The sequence below is a fragment of the Micrasema longulum genome, unplaced genomic scaffold (genome assembly GCF_059751315.1).
Source record: "Micrasema longulum isolate JH-2025_06_02 unplaced genomic scaffold, ASM5975131v1 h1tg001847l, whole genome shotgun sequence".
Classification (NCBI taxonomy): domain Eukaryota; kingdom Metazoa; phylum Arthropoda; class Insecta; order Trichoptera; family Brachycentridae; genus Micrasema; species Micrasema longulum.
The window spans coordinates 221,590-239,606 of record NW_028279021.1 but is presented as its reverse complement, the minus strand read 5'-3'; the positions used below and the strand labels follow the sequence as shown (position 1 = coordinate 239,606).

Here is an 18,017-nt window from a genome sequence, read left to right as displayed (position 1 = left end):
TTATTAGTATTTCCATTTATGTATCTTTTTTGATTTGTAAATGGTAAATTTACTAATTTATATTAATGCATCAATTTTTATAATTATCTGGTTTTTTTTCATTACATATATGTTTCATTTTTAAACTATTAATTAAATGTTTTTTTAATTTGTATTTATGCTTAAACTTTTATAATCATCGGTATGTTATCTAAATTATATACGAGGTGTCATTGTTTAATTTTTATTAATGATATATTTTCTAATTTGTATTTATGCTTCAATTTTTATTATTGTCGATATGTTTTCTAATTTATTTTTATTCTTTATTTTTTATATCAATATTATAATTTTAGTTTTTTAAGCATCATTGAATAAAATATGTAAAAAAAAGGTCTTGCCTAAAAACAGGAATGTCCTAGTAAGTCAGGACCTAAAACAAAGAACCTCAGTACATTTGAAAACTGTGAAATAAATACTCTTATCCTCTAGTTATGATTTGTAAACTTTAATTATCTCTTCGCAATTTCAAATCTTGCAAGATGTCGCGTAAGGCGTCGGCGTCGCGACGCGTCTGTAGATATTCCAGCCACACTTATTGCATTACAGCCTGACCAGAAACCTCAGTGTATATGTCGAGTTATGTAACAACCCATCCTTCCTTCCAGTCAACAATATGAGGAGAAGTGTATCCGAACGATATGATTATTAGTTTATAAAGTTTAATACGGCGCGACGGCGCGGCGCGGCGCGGCCAGACCGTAGACTCGAAACTTCGGATTGATGTGATTAAATTTATGGTTGATAACTTAGGTCCACGCGGAACACCAGAGAATCAAATTATGGTAAGTTATAATAACTAAATCTGGTAGTAGTTTTATTTGCGAGAATGGGCTATAGTAATCGGGACAATAACCTTTCGTTCAGTCATTCAAAATCCGATGCAAGTTATGCATGCAAAAATGCACATCATTATTCTATGGTTGATCCTAAATCGGAGCACTTTTTAGGCTGTAGTCTGACGAAGAATAAGAAAGTGGCACGGTTTTGCCATTTTAACCTTTTCTGTGCCGCTACAACGTATTTCTATGGCAGTTCCTAGCAGGCCGCGAAATTTAAGGCAATTTTTAGAAACTCTCGTGTGAACCACTATGTCGTGTCAATAATTTAAAAAATCCATCGTTCCCTAGCTTCTAACAAATGTCTCCGAGTGTACGAAATCTATAAAACTCGACCTCGACGCGTATAACGCGTACAAAAGAACGCGTCTTTACGCATTATTTTTGTACCCGAACAAGGAAACGGAGAGCGCGTTAACGCGCCCATGGCACTTAACCGGTTAAGGATTGGATATTAGAAACATCACTTCACATCATTCTAACAAACGCAATATTGTTGGTTATTGAATTGTTTATTCGATAAAACTTTTGAAATTTTTCGCAAGTTATACCGCAAGTTATTGATTTACGGCACGTTATAATTTCTTATGAAGTTTGTTAAGGTTTTACATAGTTAAATACATTGTACGTTTCTTAAATTGTAATATATGCATGTTTTTACTGATAAATAAAAAGCCACAGAAGGTACTATTGTTAATTTCTTATGGATAAATACTTATCTTTTGGTGTTGTTATGTATGCATTAACTGTATCTTATCAAATTGTTTAATTCAATGATTGCCCGCTATTTATGTTTCAATAATTGAAGATTAAAACATCAATGACATCACAATATTTGAGTTTGTCCAAATGTTCGTAGACAAAAGACTGGATTTCACATCCTTGGGAGTCTTTAAGATTAACAAATTACAACAGGGATGAGAATACCTTAAATTAGGGAATATGGAAGTCTTGGCATTTACATGGCATACGACCTGTCATTGGCTAGTTTAAGTGGCCACTTTACACACTCTGTAACATTCACCATTTTGCCTATGTTTGAACATCCATATTTCTTCAATTCTTCCATCTGTTGATTTTAGTGAAATTAAAGAGCTGAAACCTTTATTGTTGTGAAGAGATTCATCTGACTGAATTATTTCACATGCTAGGCAACGCCTGAAAACAATTTTCCAATTCTTAAACTTCTCCTTGGACCAGTTGGTTTCATTACAATATTTTAGTTTGTCCAAATGTTTGTAGACTAAAGACTGGATTTCACTCCTTTGGGAGTCTTTAAGATTAACAAATTACAACAGGGATGAAGAAAACCTTAAAAAAGGGAATATGGAAGTCTTGGCATTTAAAGGGCTTCTCCATCCCTGTTGTAATTTGTTAATCAATGTCATCGTTGCAATTGGAAAATTGTTAAAACTGCTATAAGTACTAGGCATATCCAAAATGTAAGAGTACTCAATTTTTCTTTTTAAAAAAATAAATTTAAAAAATCAGTACATAGTTTGTATGTAGATATTACTTATTTTTCCAGGTAGTCACCATCCCGTTCTATGCAAATTGTAAGTTGGGGCAAAATCTTTTTGATGCCCTCCTCATAGTACTCTCCCGCCACCTCCTTCGTCCACTTCAAGACTTCTAGTTTCAACTCCACATGAGTAAGAATTTTTTTCCACCCATTCAGGAAGGTAAAAAAATAAAAAAAACTGAAGGCGCTAAGTCAGGGGAGTTTGCAGGGTGGTTTAAAATGTCCCAACCAAACGGGTACTCGTTGTGTTCAGGAGACTCCCCACTACCACTCACTGTTGCCAACTTTTGGGAAAAAAAATCTCACAGCACGAGAGACAAACAATACTCTTACTTACTGAACATGCCTCGTATTATGGCAAAACAACATGAAAATGACAATTTTATGCCAGAGACCTAACAAAAAAATATTCGTTTGGGAAAAAAGAAAAATACTATTTTACATACAATTTCTAAATTTAAACAATTTTCTATCACAGAGATAAGTTCAGTCAACAATATAACTTGTATTGTATGCTTAAGGGTAATTTAAAAAATGTTATGCTGAAGTGCAGCATATCAGGCAAAAAGAATTTGCATGAAAATTTCGTTCCCCAGTTTCCAAGGAAACATATCGTAGAAAACATTGATATATAATTATTATTATGTCTGTTGAATTTCAAAGTAACAGAATCTGATGACTTAATTTAATTTGATACATGGAATACAATGAACTGAAAGGTGAATTAGCGTCAGGTAATAAAATGATCAAAATTGTAAAACTCTATGTAGTCATAATATATGTTTTAAAACATATTCGTGTTAATTTGTTTTGTTGTTGTTTAAATTGTTTTGTGGTGAAGATTTATTTTTTACGGAAATACTGAAGCAGGTTATCACTGCCTTTAAATTGGGCAATCTGTATAAAGAAGTGAGCTATCAATGTTATTTTAGGACTGCTTGAACTACGAGTGAAATCAATTAATTGCAAAATCATTACAGGTAAAAATATAAAGATTTCATATTAAACTATTTTATTGTCATTGGATAGATAAGGTCAAATCTTTAATCAATGCAAATAAATATTTCTTCAAGCGGGCCATCATTAGCAACTTTATTTATTTATTTAATTTTTTGTTCGTAATGTTATTTGTACATTGGCGGGCTTATTGCCAAATGGTAATTTCTTCTAACCAACCAATAAAATAAAAGTTATATATTTACAATTCAAGTTACAGAACATATTCAATATAAAATAAAGATTAATAAGCTAAAATTACATAAAAATAGAAATAAACGTATTTATTTATAAATTACCTGAAATCAAATCTATTACTCAATGGAAAAAAGGAAAAAAGAGGAAAGAGGAAAAAAAAATGAGGAGAGATTAAGGAAGAGAAAGGAGATGTTTCTTCAAACGTGATTTAAACAGAGATAATGTAGTAACATCATTGATGGTGGATGGGAGATGATTCCACAGTCGAGCCGCATGGACACTATATGAGTTAGAGAAGAAAGAGGAATTGTGGATGGGTATTAAGAGACTACCTTAGTATTAGAACGAAGAGGTAAACCATAAACTGATAATCGTTGAAAATTTTCACGCAGGTATATAGGAGCGTTAGGACTACGAAGTACATTGAACAGAAGTGAGAGGGAGTGATAGTCTCTTCGCTGCCTAATTTTGAGCCATTTCATTTGCCTACGATAATCAGAAATGTGGTCATACTTCCCAAGACCATAAATGTACTTTATGCATGTATTACTTTACCCTGTATTATATGTATACGAGTACATATTATTTAAGTATATAATATTGCTATGGGATGGAATATATTTTTTTGCTAGAATTGTCGTCAATTTAAAAAAATATTACAATTAACATTTATGCCACAGATATTATAATACTCGTAGGTAAGTAATTTATTTATGCATAGTAAAAGTAAATTGAAATAGAATAGAAATGAGATTTTTGGTAGAACAATTTCCAATTTCAAAAATGCGACATCTGGGTCAAAAGGCTATATATTCACTTAATCTGTGCGTCAAAGGAAATTGACACTTCACTTCAATGTTATTGACAGGTTTTTCTCTTTTGGTTGTGCAATACAGTTGGTTCATGAAAACTAAAGATCTTTTAAATTGAATTTGTTTTCAATTTTTTTTTTCATGAATGGAAAAATTTATTTTGGGCATTGATATAATATTGGTTAATTGACGTCTTTATTGTAAATAAATTAACGCAATGGAAATTAACTGAAATAGGAGAAAAACATTATTAGAACAAGGGACACAGAAAATTAGTTAAAAATGTATTCTTTTTCATCATTTTGCAACAAATCAGTCAATAATTTAAATCATTTTTACCACACTGCGCAAATACTCCGAGCAGCTTCGGCAGGTTTATTATCTCGATTAAACGCAAGCAGAAGGAGATGCCGAAAATTGTCATTTTCGTTGACTTGACATTAAATTTTGAAGGTTTGTATTGTAATCAAATAAAATATAAAAGATACGTAAAAACAAACGCAATGTTTCATAGAGGTAAAATTTTTCCTTTGAATGACGAATAATCTTGACTATTTTGTTTTACGTTTGGTGTTTATTTTTAATTTTGAAAAAAACGTACAAAAACGTCTTCACCTAATAATCTAAAAAAAAAAATCTTATTACTCGGAATGCACACCGCACATTATTTTTATTATATTCAATATGGACTGTTTCATATATTCGTAATTATATATAAATGAGTGCAAGTTTATTCGCTTGCAGGGATGATGTGTTTTACTTGCTCAGGTGTTGAATTTCAATAAGATTTAAAGTTAATTTTTAAACGGTAACACATGTACTTGACGTATTTTATTTTATATATTTTAAATCAACAAATTACAACAGTGATGGAAAATACCTTAAATAAGGGAATATGCATATATTTACAGGGCTTATGTCCTGTCATAAGCTGGTTTAAGTGGCCACTTTACACACTGTGTAACATTCACCATTTTGCCTATGTTTGAATATCCATATTTCTTTAATTCTTCCATCTGTTGATTTTAATGAAGTTAAAGATTTGAATCCTTTATTGTTGTGAAGAGATTCATCTGACTGAATTATAAAAAAGAAACAAAAAATGCAAATCAAAATAATAATATAAAAAAATAAACAATTGGAAAAGTTGAGAAAACTTAATGCTAATAACAAGTAAAAAAATAAATAAAAACACAACATTTATAAATTGAATAAACACAGACACTTATTATACAGACAATGTAGAAAACTTATTTAATTCATTATTTCATGAGTATGATCGATGAATATATCGCAAAAAATAAATTGGCTGAAATAGTGAGAGGTGTAGCTGAAAGATTGATTACAAACGATTTAATACAACATTAAGCGCGTTATAATCTCTTAACAGGTAAAACGACCCCCCGCTGCATAAGTGGATTAATACTTGTTTTGATTCCTACAAAGATAAGAGTAAGAGTATTATTTTTGCAGAGATGAGTAATTTAGACTAATGACCTTATTTCTTACTGATTTTGGGGTGTGGCGCTACTGGTATTGTGGGTTATTTATTTAAATAGAACAATTTATAAAACGCCATTTTTGTGAAAATCCACGTCAAGGGCTCTGTTCAATAAACATTCCAATACGTCTTGCAGCTACAGAGCGCATGGACGTTTAAAAATCTAGTCTGCACAGAAACTGCTAAACAAAATGACTAAGAGTTTTTAATCAATAAATAATCTTTAAATTTGTTGCAACAGAGAGGGAAAAAAGTTTTGAGAAGGTAATATGGGAGTCAAGACATTTACAAGGCTTATGACCTGTCATTGGCTGATTTAAGTGGCCACTTTACACACTGTTTAGCCTTTCACCATTCTCTCTATGTTTAAATATCCACATTTCCTAAACTCTTCCATATCTGTTGACTTTTGTGAAGTAAAAGAGCTGAAAACTTTTTGATGGGGGTGAGATTCATCCGGCTGAACCAATCCACTTACTAGGCAACGCCTGAAAACATTTTTTTCTTTTTATACTTCTTCTTTTACCAGGTAGTTAGTTCAACAATGTTTAAATATGATTTAAATATGAATAACTCCTTAGGGAGAAAATCCAGCCAGTCTGCAAGCATTAGGACATACTCAAAACATTGTTTAATAAAAAATCGTTTATAAATAGAATCTAGATTACATATTTTGCAGGTACAAAGCGTATGGGCTGTCAAAATCTAGATTATATTCACAGTTGAAGTTTAAGTTAGAAATAATTATATTAAAATTTAATTAACGCAATATGTATGTAAGTTGTTAACACCAAAAAGTCTTGTAGCTACAAAGCACATGGACGAGTGTTAATCTAGCTACATAAAAATTATTTTATAAGGTTTACTACAGAAAAATTAAACTAATAGGAATATTGAGCAAAAAAACAGTATGTTTGGTAGAGGAACTCATTTGTTTTAACAAAACCAGTTGCGGAATATATTGGCAAAAGCCATAATTAATTATTACAAACGCACCAAAAACGTAACGCTAGAGTGTGACACATGATTCCGGTAATTTTCTTACAATTTTTAATAGGTTATTCGTCTAGTAAACTTTGATTTATTTTCTGCCTCAGTGAATTATATTATATTGAAAAACTAAGCATTGTACGGAGGCCATTTTTGGGTAAAAGACAAACTTATGGGAGTTATTCTTGATTGTCAAAGTAAATATGAGCAATATAAAATATTTTACTTTGTAGAACAGTTTATTTTGAAAGGTTATAGTGCATTTATTGAGTTACCCTTAATGTGTTAGTAAGATGGGGCTGAACTCCATAATACCTGCACTAAAATACTTTTTCTTGATAAACTGTTTCAGACATGCCACGCAGCAAACAGGTAAATTGTGGATTCAATGAAGTACCTATATACAATCGTTGGGTCAACAATGATTACACGGATGTGAACAAGATCATATTTGCAACTTTTGAATATAATTGTTATCAATACATTTAATATTTAACCCTGGGTTAGATTAGAATTGGATTACCAGCGTAGATTGGAAAAATGTATAATTTATTTTTCAGAAGAATGTAATTTAAATTAGGATCTTTTTAATTACAATACTAGCGGACCCGACAGACGTTGGCTTGCTTGCTATTAGCTAGTTCCGCAAAAGTTTTTTTGTTATTTGAATTTTCCACCTACCGGGTACAATTCAAACACACAAAAAAATTCATCAAAACTTTGAAAAAAAAATATGGTCAAATAAATATTTTTTTCTAGAACCAGATTAGTAAAGAAATAAGGACACACGTTATTTATTTTTGCCTTTTTTAAACTATTTATATATTTGTTATGGGGGTTAGTTTTTCGTTTTATCTCCTCATGTGATTGGCTAAGAGTCCTCGCCATGCTCAAAAAATATATTTACAAAAATTACTACTCCAGTGCCATAATCAGGGGAGAAAATACGAGAATACTTGTTAATAAAAAAAATCAGACCGCGTTATACCTTGAGCTTTTTAAAATTATGACACTCAACTCAAGCCCAATGCGAATTTAGTCATTCTTTAACCGCCTGGATGGTTTAGATTCACAATTGGACCCGGTAGGTGGAAAGTTCAAATATCGAAAAAACGTTTGCGTAACCAGCTAGTAGCAGGAAAGCCAACGTTCGGACCGGAAAACATCTGCCGGGTCCGCTAGTTATATATATATAAAGATTATTAAATATTAGTTTTGGAACAACTTAATATACTTGAGATTTTTTTGACATCTGCTTTAAGCCTACCTTCCAAGCCCAGGTCTTTAAAGATCAGGCTATTTATTGTAATAATCAGAATAGTTAAGGTAAAGATTTGTTAAGTTTTCTACTTAAATTCGTTCGTTTAAATATAGAACAATGAAAAATTTACTGGAATCGAACATTGAAGTACAAGATTCTTGTTTATTTGAAGATTTGAAATATTAAGAAAGTTCGTCAACTGAATACGAAGTTTCAATAACAACCCATCTTCGAGATCTTCTCCTCAACGAACATTTTCCTCCGATACACGATGTTAAAAGTTCAATAATTGAGAGAAGTTTATTCATTAAACTTATAAATTCTTTAAATATTCTTGAACATTTTGAATAAACGAAGTTTGAAAGATTCATAGCGTGGTTAATAATTTAATTTTCTCTTTTGGTAACATGTTTTTATCAATTACATTAAGCTGCGTTGATAAATCTTATAATGTGGATAAACACGATCTCTTTTACATTCACGTTTGTAACACATAAAAACTCAAGTATTTAATTTAAATTATGGCAAAGAAAAATTGATAAAGAATATTAAAAAAGGTATCTTTGAAATCAATATTATGATCCAAAAAAAATATTAATCTATAAAGCATTCATAAAGTTAAAAATTTGTTTTAAACTTCTTTATTAGTGTTTTTTTTTTTTTTTTCGTTTCTTTTCTTAATTAATTTATAAGAAAAATATATATGTATCTCTTTATCATTTTTTTTTACATCATTATATATTTTTATACATAAACATATATTATTTACCTAAATATTAGTTTTCAATAATAATACATATATATATTTTTTAATGTTATTCAAAATTGACTTCTTGGTTATTTTTTTAACTGGTTCAAAGTATTTCTAATACCAAATTATCTTTTTTTATCGATAATTCTATAACTGGTAATCTTTTATTCTTTTATATAGTTTATATTTCTTAGACTTTCTAAATTAATAATATTGTTTTAAATGCTCTATATTACTTATAATTATGCTTACATGTATGTATATTTAATTGTATTTGTAACTAATATGTAAAAGGCACTAAGTGCCGTTTATTTCAATAAAATAAAATAAATAAAAAAAAAATTATATCAGTTAACTCGGCGTCAATGAAAAAAATAACGATCTGAATTAATAGGAAATTCTCTAATGTTGTCACTACATTTTATTGGTAGTTGATTTTACAAAAGTCCCGTGGACAGGAATTGAGATTCGATGAAGCATTTTTTTTGACTCTTTGAAAAAAAAACCAAAAGGTCATCTTTTCTCAGGAATCATTATGGCGAGTACATCCAATAATCAATTGTCCTGGCTGCGGAATATAAGAGTAGCGCAAGACCGAGATGCTTTCGCTGCAGTGATCGCCAAAGTAGGGGGGACATGACAAGGCACCGCAAGAAAAAAGGTACGAAAATAAATTCAAAATCATAAATTTAACGGTCATTTAAATAGCGTGAACTCCCACTTTCTGCCAATAGCCGACTGATTGAATGAATGAGAAAAACACAGACGTCTGATGTTTTCCTTATCTTACGCGTGGTATACGTATGTATATATAGTGCTATCTGGATGCTGTTGTCTCTTTCACACAAACACCGGCCACAGAAAATCGTCTCTGTCTTCTTTATTGTATGTTTAATTCTCGTTCTCGCTCTTATAAAGGTAAACATATTGATTATTGTATTGGCTTTATCACTTTTATTCTTATAATTATTCTAGGCAAAGCATTGAAAGATTTTTTTTGTAATAAAATCCTGTTTTTTTAAAAACAAAAATACAGCTTCATGATTTAACATAGTAAAAGACATATATCAAGTCTTGTATTATATGAAAATTTGTATTAAATCACTACCACATACGGGTTAGCGACAAAATTTCCCGAACAAAAGCGATTAAATAAAAAACCTAGAGTGTACTCGCTTGCGGTGTTAAGCGTATTATACACATTATTGCGTGCGCAATATAATTTTATTAAAAATTTATGCGAATCTTCACTATTGATAAAATGAAATATCTGACTTTTACTAAACGACGAAAAAAATTTTTTTAAAAACATAACATGGCATTTTTTTTTTAATAAGCATTTGAATTTGAAGCGAAGTTCATGTTCGCCATGCTTAAAATAGCCAGTTTGTGAAAACTGCATTTTCATAAGTAAGCACCTAATATAACACTGCGTACGCCATAGGAAAGTTAATTTGAAACTACCTGGCTAGATTACAATTAAACCTTACACAATTTATGCGAATGACGTAATATCATTTATACGGTGCAGTCAGTAAGTGTAATAATTTGGTCGAGATTGCAGGCAGAAACTTTAGTTCTGACTGACTTCACCTGTCCTATTAGTAGAGAGAACACATACATGCATATGAACCGTATACGTAAAGCATGTATTTATGAACTTCAAAGTAAGTTTTTGATGGCATCCAAGCTTCGTGGCTTCTGATGTTCTTGAATTAAACGGATCACAGATACCCAGTTCTCAGTTCGAGTGTTCTAATACTGGAGTTTCTCACATTTAAGACGCGAGTTGATTTCTATACAAAATGTTTTCATCCTTCGAGTAACTTTAACAGATCAGCGGTCAATTCCAATCTCGTGAAATCATCCCCTTAAATGTCATATATACATGTGTCATTTATTTTCTTTAAAAACTCGTCAGCAAAATAAATATTTCAACTAGATAATTTGAATGATTAGAATTCATCATATTTTTTTATAGAGAATAATTGATATAAATTGTACAGCATTAATTAATAATCAAAGATAATTAATTTATTCAGGTGCTCATCGCTACTATCTGTGACCCTGTTATAGACCCTGTCAGATATGCAGATCTGGTGGCTTCCAAAAAAAATACCATGGCTGTTAAAAAAGTTTTGTAATCATTTTGACGTATTGATCATATCCAATCAATTTAATCTCAGACAGTGGAGAATTTGCTTTTTTTTCCACAATCAAATGAAGTACATAATTTAATTTAGGATGACTATTTTTCAGCACAAAGATGCCAAATTACAAAGAGCTCTCTCGGGCAGCTTTTCTCGTTCGATAACGAGTAATTTTCCATGTACATGGGCACCACCGAGGAGACTTATGTCCTTAGATGCAGTGTGCGGTATGTGGTGGGCATGTTTTGTTCGGGCGGATGAAGAATGCAATTTTGTACACAAGATAACTGCTCTCAGGTAAGATTACTGAATAAAGAAATCGAGCGGAGATACTTTCACCTTTTTGTGTAGTGGTTGACATGTTTGTGTGCAATTCTCGAGGTCCTGGGTTTAATTCCTGGTAGAGTGGACGAGAAATATTGATTAAAATTAGTAATATTGAAAATCCAATCATACACGACTACTCACTGAATGATGAAACATTATCATCTGTGTCTAGTATATGAGATTTAGGTATAATACTTGACACTAAACTTTCTTTTACAATTCATATTGAACATGTTATCAATAAATCTTTAAAACTTCAAGGATTAATTAACAGAAGCACATCTGACTTCAATCATATCAATACCCTTAAAACTCTCTTCTGTTCCCTAGTTCGCTCGCACCTAGAGTATTCCTCTGTTATCTGGTCTCCATATTATGATGTTCACATCAAAAATATTGAATCAGTTCACCATCGATTTTTGAGTAAGATAGGCTGGAGGTTGGGCTTATCTAGAGACCCATATACGTATCATGAGTTAGAAACTACCTTGAATGTATCTTTTTTTCAAGACCGTCGTAATAAATCCGACCTTATAGTCCTATTTTAAATTCTCAACTCACTTTTTGATGCCCCTGAACTACTGAGCTCAGTAAAATTAAATATCCCAACTAGAAACCTCAGACAAAACTTACTCTTTCATACCGATAACCATAGAACTAACTATGGTTTTCATTCCCCTATGCCCAGAATTCTTAGGTCTGCCAACAAACATACCAGTCTTGATTTTTTTTGATAACAAGTTGTCTTCTTTCAAACGATCGGCCAGAACACCCGAGTTGAGATGTGAAAAGGCCATGAAAAAACGAACGAACTTTCAAACGATCACTGAATCAAATTCAATTGTAAACACCTCTCTCCCGCTTTCACTCCCACAAAGTCTACTATAAACCATCTTTCTTTCTACTTTTTTATAATGATTTTCTATGTATAAATGTTTTCATAAAAATGCTCATTGGGCGTGTATATACATAAATAAATAAATTTAAAAGGGTTTTATAATTAGTGTGCTTTGTCGTTCCTGGATTAGCACCTTAAACGTTCGACTGATCACCTTATCTTAATGTAACAGATGATCAAAATAAGTTGTTTTTTGTTTACCAATCCAGTGCTCTATGCGCCACTTGGTCTTGAAAGCGGAACGATAAAAATAAGGATGAATAATTTATGCTAATTTTTTAGTTTTCTTCAGTAGCAGAGGTTCAATCCCGCTTTCAACAATTAAAATAAAGTTAGGTAAACATTTTGACAATCCTAACATAAAACACAAATGTAGGGTCCATAGTTCATAGTCTAACTAGACTAATAACCAACGATGCAATGTCATCATTTTCTATCGAGTTCAATACAACTTATATTAGAACTCTAGCAATATTGCACATAAAGACGGGATCGTCGCCTTGCAGTACATTCACATCGTCACTACCATGAAGAAATGAACTACACAGGAATATGGTATATAAAGAGACCACTGGACGCAGCCAACATCAGTCAGCTCGTTCAGTCAGCCCAATAAGATCAGTGCAGTTTGCTCAGCTCCAGCATGTAGTTCAAGTGCAGCATCTTCAACCCACCACTACGCTCGTGCTACGCAACCAAGTGCTGTATCTTATTCGCCATGTAATAAATATGCATTAAACAGAAACCTCGTGTCTTCTCTGTCAATCTCTAACTGGGGTAGAAGCTCCAACCCTCAACTACCTTTGTCCTACACATACATAACTAGTAAAACACTAAAATATAATTGAAAATAATAAACGCTCTATAAAATGTTTATTACGATACATAAAATGTTTTTAAGAATACGAAAATTTAAAAAAATTAAGATTTGAAAAATATGTTTATGCCTACATATAACGTTTATTTACCAATCAAGAATAAAAAATGCTAGTTAAAATTTAAAAAAAAAGTCATTCTCACAAAGATACATATTAGAAAAAAAAACGTATTCCTAACTCTTAGAAGCCAAGAGCCTGTGTTGAGTTGTCGTTATGTAAATTATTTTAATTAAAGTTATCAAGCATAAAAAATAAGGGGTTTTAAAAATTGCTATGAATATTTTAAATCTTAAAGGAGAAGGTTGAATGATTAATTAAATTTTATGCCTTTGCAGTGGCTTGTAATTAAAATTTAGTCAAGCTAGTAGAATATCAAATATTAATTCCGAAAATATTTAAATTGCTTGAGAGTAATTAATTTTTGCTCTTATTAAATAAAAATGATTTTATAAAATTATGTATAAATTCTCGATTTTGTAATTGAAATAGAGGTTCATATTACAATAATGGTCTATTTAAAGCAGGATTTGAAAAATCACGATCCATGATAATATTATGAATGCAAAAGTGTGTTTTTTTATTTTTTTGTTTGTGTTTCCTTTACATCTCAACGGAGCGACCGGTTGACATTATTTTACATCAGGATAGCCGGAGAAATGAAAACTAAAACAGGAAACTTACTTTCTATCCCGAATGAAAATATGTGGAGTTAAAAAATGAAAAATACATCAACGATGAACGATGAAAATGAGCAACATTACTTGAAAATGAGACGGCGGTAAGGTGGGACATCAAAAATAATCATTTTGTAATTTATACTTTAAATTTCTATAATTGACTATCTTCATCTCTGATTAGTTTAGTTGACTTTTCCTTTTGGTATTGTAGTAGGATTTTGGATTTGTGAATATAATAACGATGTTTCGTCACCAAAGACAAACGGATACTATATATTTTTTTCACATTGATAATTGGAGGACCACCAAACGATACAAGCTACTTTCTATCTGGAAAAAATATTTTATTCCATCGGGAAAAAATTCGATTGACACTACGATGACTAATTAATCACCTTAACTAATTTCTCCCTAATTTAGTTACATTTTCAGAGTAAAAAAGTGCGTCTTGTGGTCTATATGAATTAGTTAATGGAGACATATATTAAAAATACAGTTTAATAAGGTAGTTAGAATAAATTTATTAAACAAGTAAAAGTACTAAGGAAAAAATGCCATTCTCTCATCCAGTCACTTTACTATTCAAATATCATCGATGACGAGGAATCTTAATTAGTATCTATGACTAATGCCTTTAAAACACATATCAAATCACTATGTCTAGCCTGAGGGTGTAAGTTGAAATATTTAAAGAGGAATACCAGCTTTGCGGCCTCTGGATGCAAACCAAAGAATGAAAAATATATCTCTAGAGCTGCAGTTGCTGCTCTCGTAAAAGTAAAGATACCTATTAAATGATACAAAATATTTTATTATATCAAAAATAGCATATTATATCGGGATTCATATCGTTATATATATATCAGTGATACATAAACCTAATAATCAATAAAATATAAAATATAAATTAATAGGTACTACACATTCACCCAATTTCATAGGTAAAGTATCTATATAAATTTATAAAGATGTCAAATTAAATAATAATAAGGTAAAAAGAGTAAATTAAATTTATTTAGTGTTAAAATTTATATAAGTAACTATCTCTCTCATCTTTGCCGATTATTGCGCTCTCAATACTTTATTACAATGAGTACCAGGAGAAGAGGTATTTGAGGAGGTAGATTGTCTGTTTACCGTCACGCGGAACTCTATTTGCTCAACACTCGCAGGAAGTAATTTTCGGCTTGCTGTAGCGAGGTTTCCGAATTCTTGAAATAATTTACCTCCTCGCGTTTTATTTGCTACTGATAACAAACAGCTTGAGAGATTGAGATAAATTGATTAAAATGAATTGTTTTGTTTTAGACAAACAATATGACTTTCTAAAAGATTGATGTGCACATTTTTTATAGCACGTTCACAAATTGTATGGTAATTCCTTCTCGTTTTTTTGTAATTTCTCACATATAAATAAATCCTGAAAAACTAATTCAAGTAGATACAAGTTCGCCTTGTAGTGTAGCAATTGGCGCATTATCCTATCAAAGTCGATGTCCTGGGTACAATTCATATTATGGTGCAAATAGAAAACTGTTTTAATGGTGGTTCCACACTGCAATATTTTATTATCCTCGGACTGGCACTTGACTCGTAAGACGAATCATTTTACCTTCCATGTAACAAAAATAATTCAGCAACGGTGCAATTCAGAATACCAATTCAGTGCTCTATGCACCACTGTGTGTTTGAAGAGAAAAAATGAAAACTTATCAAGCTATTCACAAAAGTTGTATGTTTCAAAACGTACTATTGTACAACAGAGATTAACATTATAGGCATAATTTGACTTACCATGATTATTAGAGCAATCGGCTTCATTTCCTGCACAGCAAGCGTACTTCATTTCCGGTAGAGGGACGCCATATTCCACACGTGACCGGATGCCAGTCTCGTTTCTGGTCGGAAAAACAAAATATTTGAACATGTACTATCTACGAACGTAGTACGAACCTTTTCCTTTGGATATAATTATTTCTTAAGTATCTTTAAATTGGCCTACAACTAAAATAGTAAGATTCCATTAAAACAAAATTTCGATAAAGAAAACAACAAAAGGAATAAAGCACTAAAAAAACAACAAAAAAAAGTTAAATTATTTCTCTTTTATAAAGAAATAACATATTAATAAATCAATTTTTGTTAGTAGTAAAAAATAGAAACAACAAATAAAAAGCGACATTGGGTTATCCAATAATAATAATAATGATAATAATAAACACAGAGTCTTTCTTCAATAAAATACTTATATTATTACAATAAAAATACATTATAAAAAGAAAACTCTCAAGCGTTGAAACAGAATTTTTTTCCCGATTAACTATTAAATAATAGTTTGTCATCGGGGGCTCAAACATTAGTTTTAATTAAGATTTCAATAAAAGTAAAGGAGCACAGTCATAATATTGTACACATATAAAATAATAATTATTTTTTATTTTGTTTTAGATGCTTAATATTAAAAGTAGTATTAAGAAGATAGACGGGAAAAAATATACAATAGGTCAAAATAAATTTAAAAAAAGATTTTATATAAAAAAAAACAAAAAGTGAAAATTAAAACATGATTTGATTTGAATTAAATGTGATTTAATTCTTCTAATATTATATTACAAAGTTAACCTATCCTTAATGCGGTACTTTATTTTTTAATTTTCGATTTATCAACATAATAATAATTTAAGAGTTTTTCGTATTTTAACAGTATTATTTAATTGAAATCGGACGTAGTTATATAACTGCCCAAAAAGTTTGTAAAAAAGATCAAGTTATATTTTTTGAAAATTTTGAAGAAAAAAAGTCTTCCTTAGGACAGGTTTTCCTAGTGAAGAAGATTCAAACATAAAAAAAAAACATTTTAATAAAAATACAAAAAACTTGAAATACTTGTTGAATTTCTCTAGTGATTTTTTTTGGGAACTGCATTTTTATTGAAATACTCAAATTAGTTTTTTCCACTTTATATTTAATTTTTTTTACCAGTAACCGGGTTTGGTCGTGACCAACATCGTCAGACTGGTGGGAGACTAAATAAATTCTTATGTTATACTCGTATACATGTGAAATCAGGTGTTGTTAATCACGATTTTACATAATTATTTGAGTAAACGAATTTAAGTTTTATGTAAAAATAATAATAATAATAATAATTTTATGTGAGTTATATGGCCTTTTTTTTATTTTTTTTAAATTTATAAACTAATTTTTATTTATTAGTTTAATTTTTAAATTTATTTTTAATGAAAAAAAATAATTTAACATAATTATAATAATAATTTTATGTGAGTAATATAGCCTTGTTCAAATGTATAAGCGGAATAAATGTAGAAAATATAATTCAATAATTTGATGAAGTTTTAAAATAAAACGGGTTTAATGTCCAAATTAATTTAATTTTGTAAAAACGATACCAGTGGTAGCTCCTTTATAGTTCCTTCCAACACGTCCAAAGTAATTAGGTAATTCTTGGAATACAAAATTCATGTAGGTTAATTTTATCGTATTTAAATATTATCGTAAGAAATACTTGAAAGGAGTAAATTGAAATTTTAAAATAACGTAAACATCGTTATGGATTAGTTGATGAACGTGCATTTCCTATGTCATGGGTGGTCAAAGTTCAAACCACCACGGACGACCTAATATTACAATTTTTGGCGACGCCGATGGCGATGGTTTTACACTGAAAGTAATCACTTAACTCTTGCGTGCCTGTTATGGTACACTAGTCTACATACGATATAAGACTTAATATTTATATCTCTCTTATTTTTCAAAACGACAAAATTGTATTTTTTACAATCTTCAAATATACATTTTCACACCGTTATTTGGAAAGATAAATTTGTATAACTATGCTGAATTTTAAAACAAAAAAAATATTGATCCATGCTACGCGAAAAAACGAGTGTGACGCCAATGCAGCAAAAAATATGTAAAAGAGAGAGCACAAAAATAGAACTCATTACAAAAAAGTTAGAGACGCTGTTCTGTGGCCGGAGTTTGTGAAAAAAAAATCAGTCGGTTATTGACAGTGATTTTGTTACGTAATATGACCGGTTTACCCAGTTGTACCGAAGGGGGGATTCAAATCCCCCATCGACCGATTTCAATTCGATAACTCGAGTATTATTAAAGCTATTTGACCTTTGTTTTTCGTAATCGTGAAAATAATAGAA

General features: G+C 30.5%; 1 protein-coding gene across 1 annotated transcript in view; it reads right to left on the bottom strand.

Annotated features, from left to right (window-relative positions):
• The window catches only part of LOC148273748 (uncharacterized), a gene marked incomplete at its 3' end in the record, with an annotated part of 239,749 nt that overhangs the window by 12,158 nt on the left and 209,574 nt on the right, over positions 1-18,017 (bottom strand). Inside the window, exon 4 of the mRNA XM_088238266.1 lies at positions 15,634-15,737. Coding sequence (XP_088094392.1) covers positions 15,634-15,737 — 104 coding nt within the window. The remainder of the gene's footprint in view (positions 1-15,633; positions 15,738-18,017) is intronic.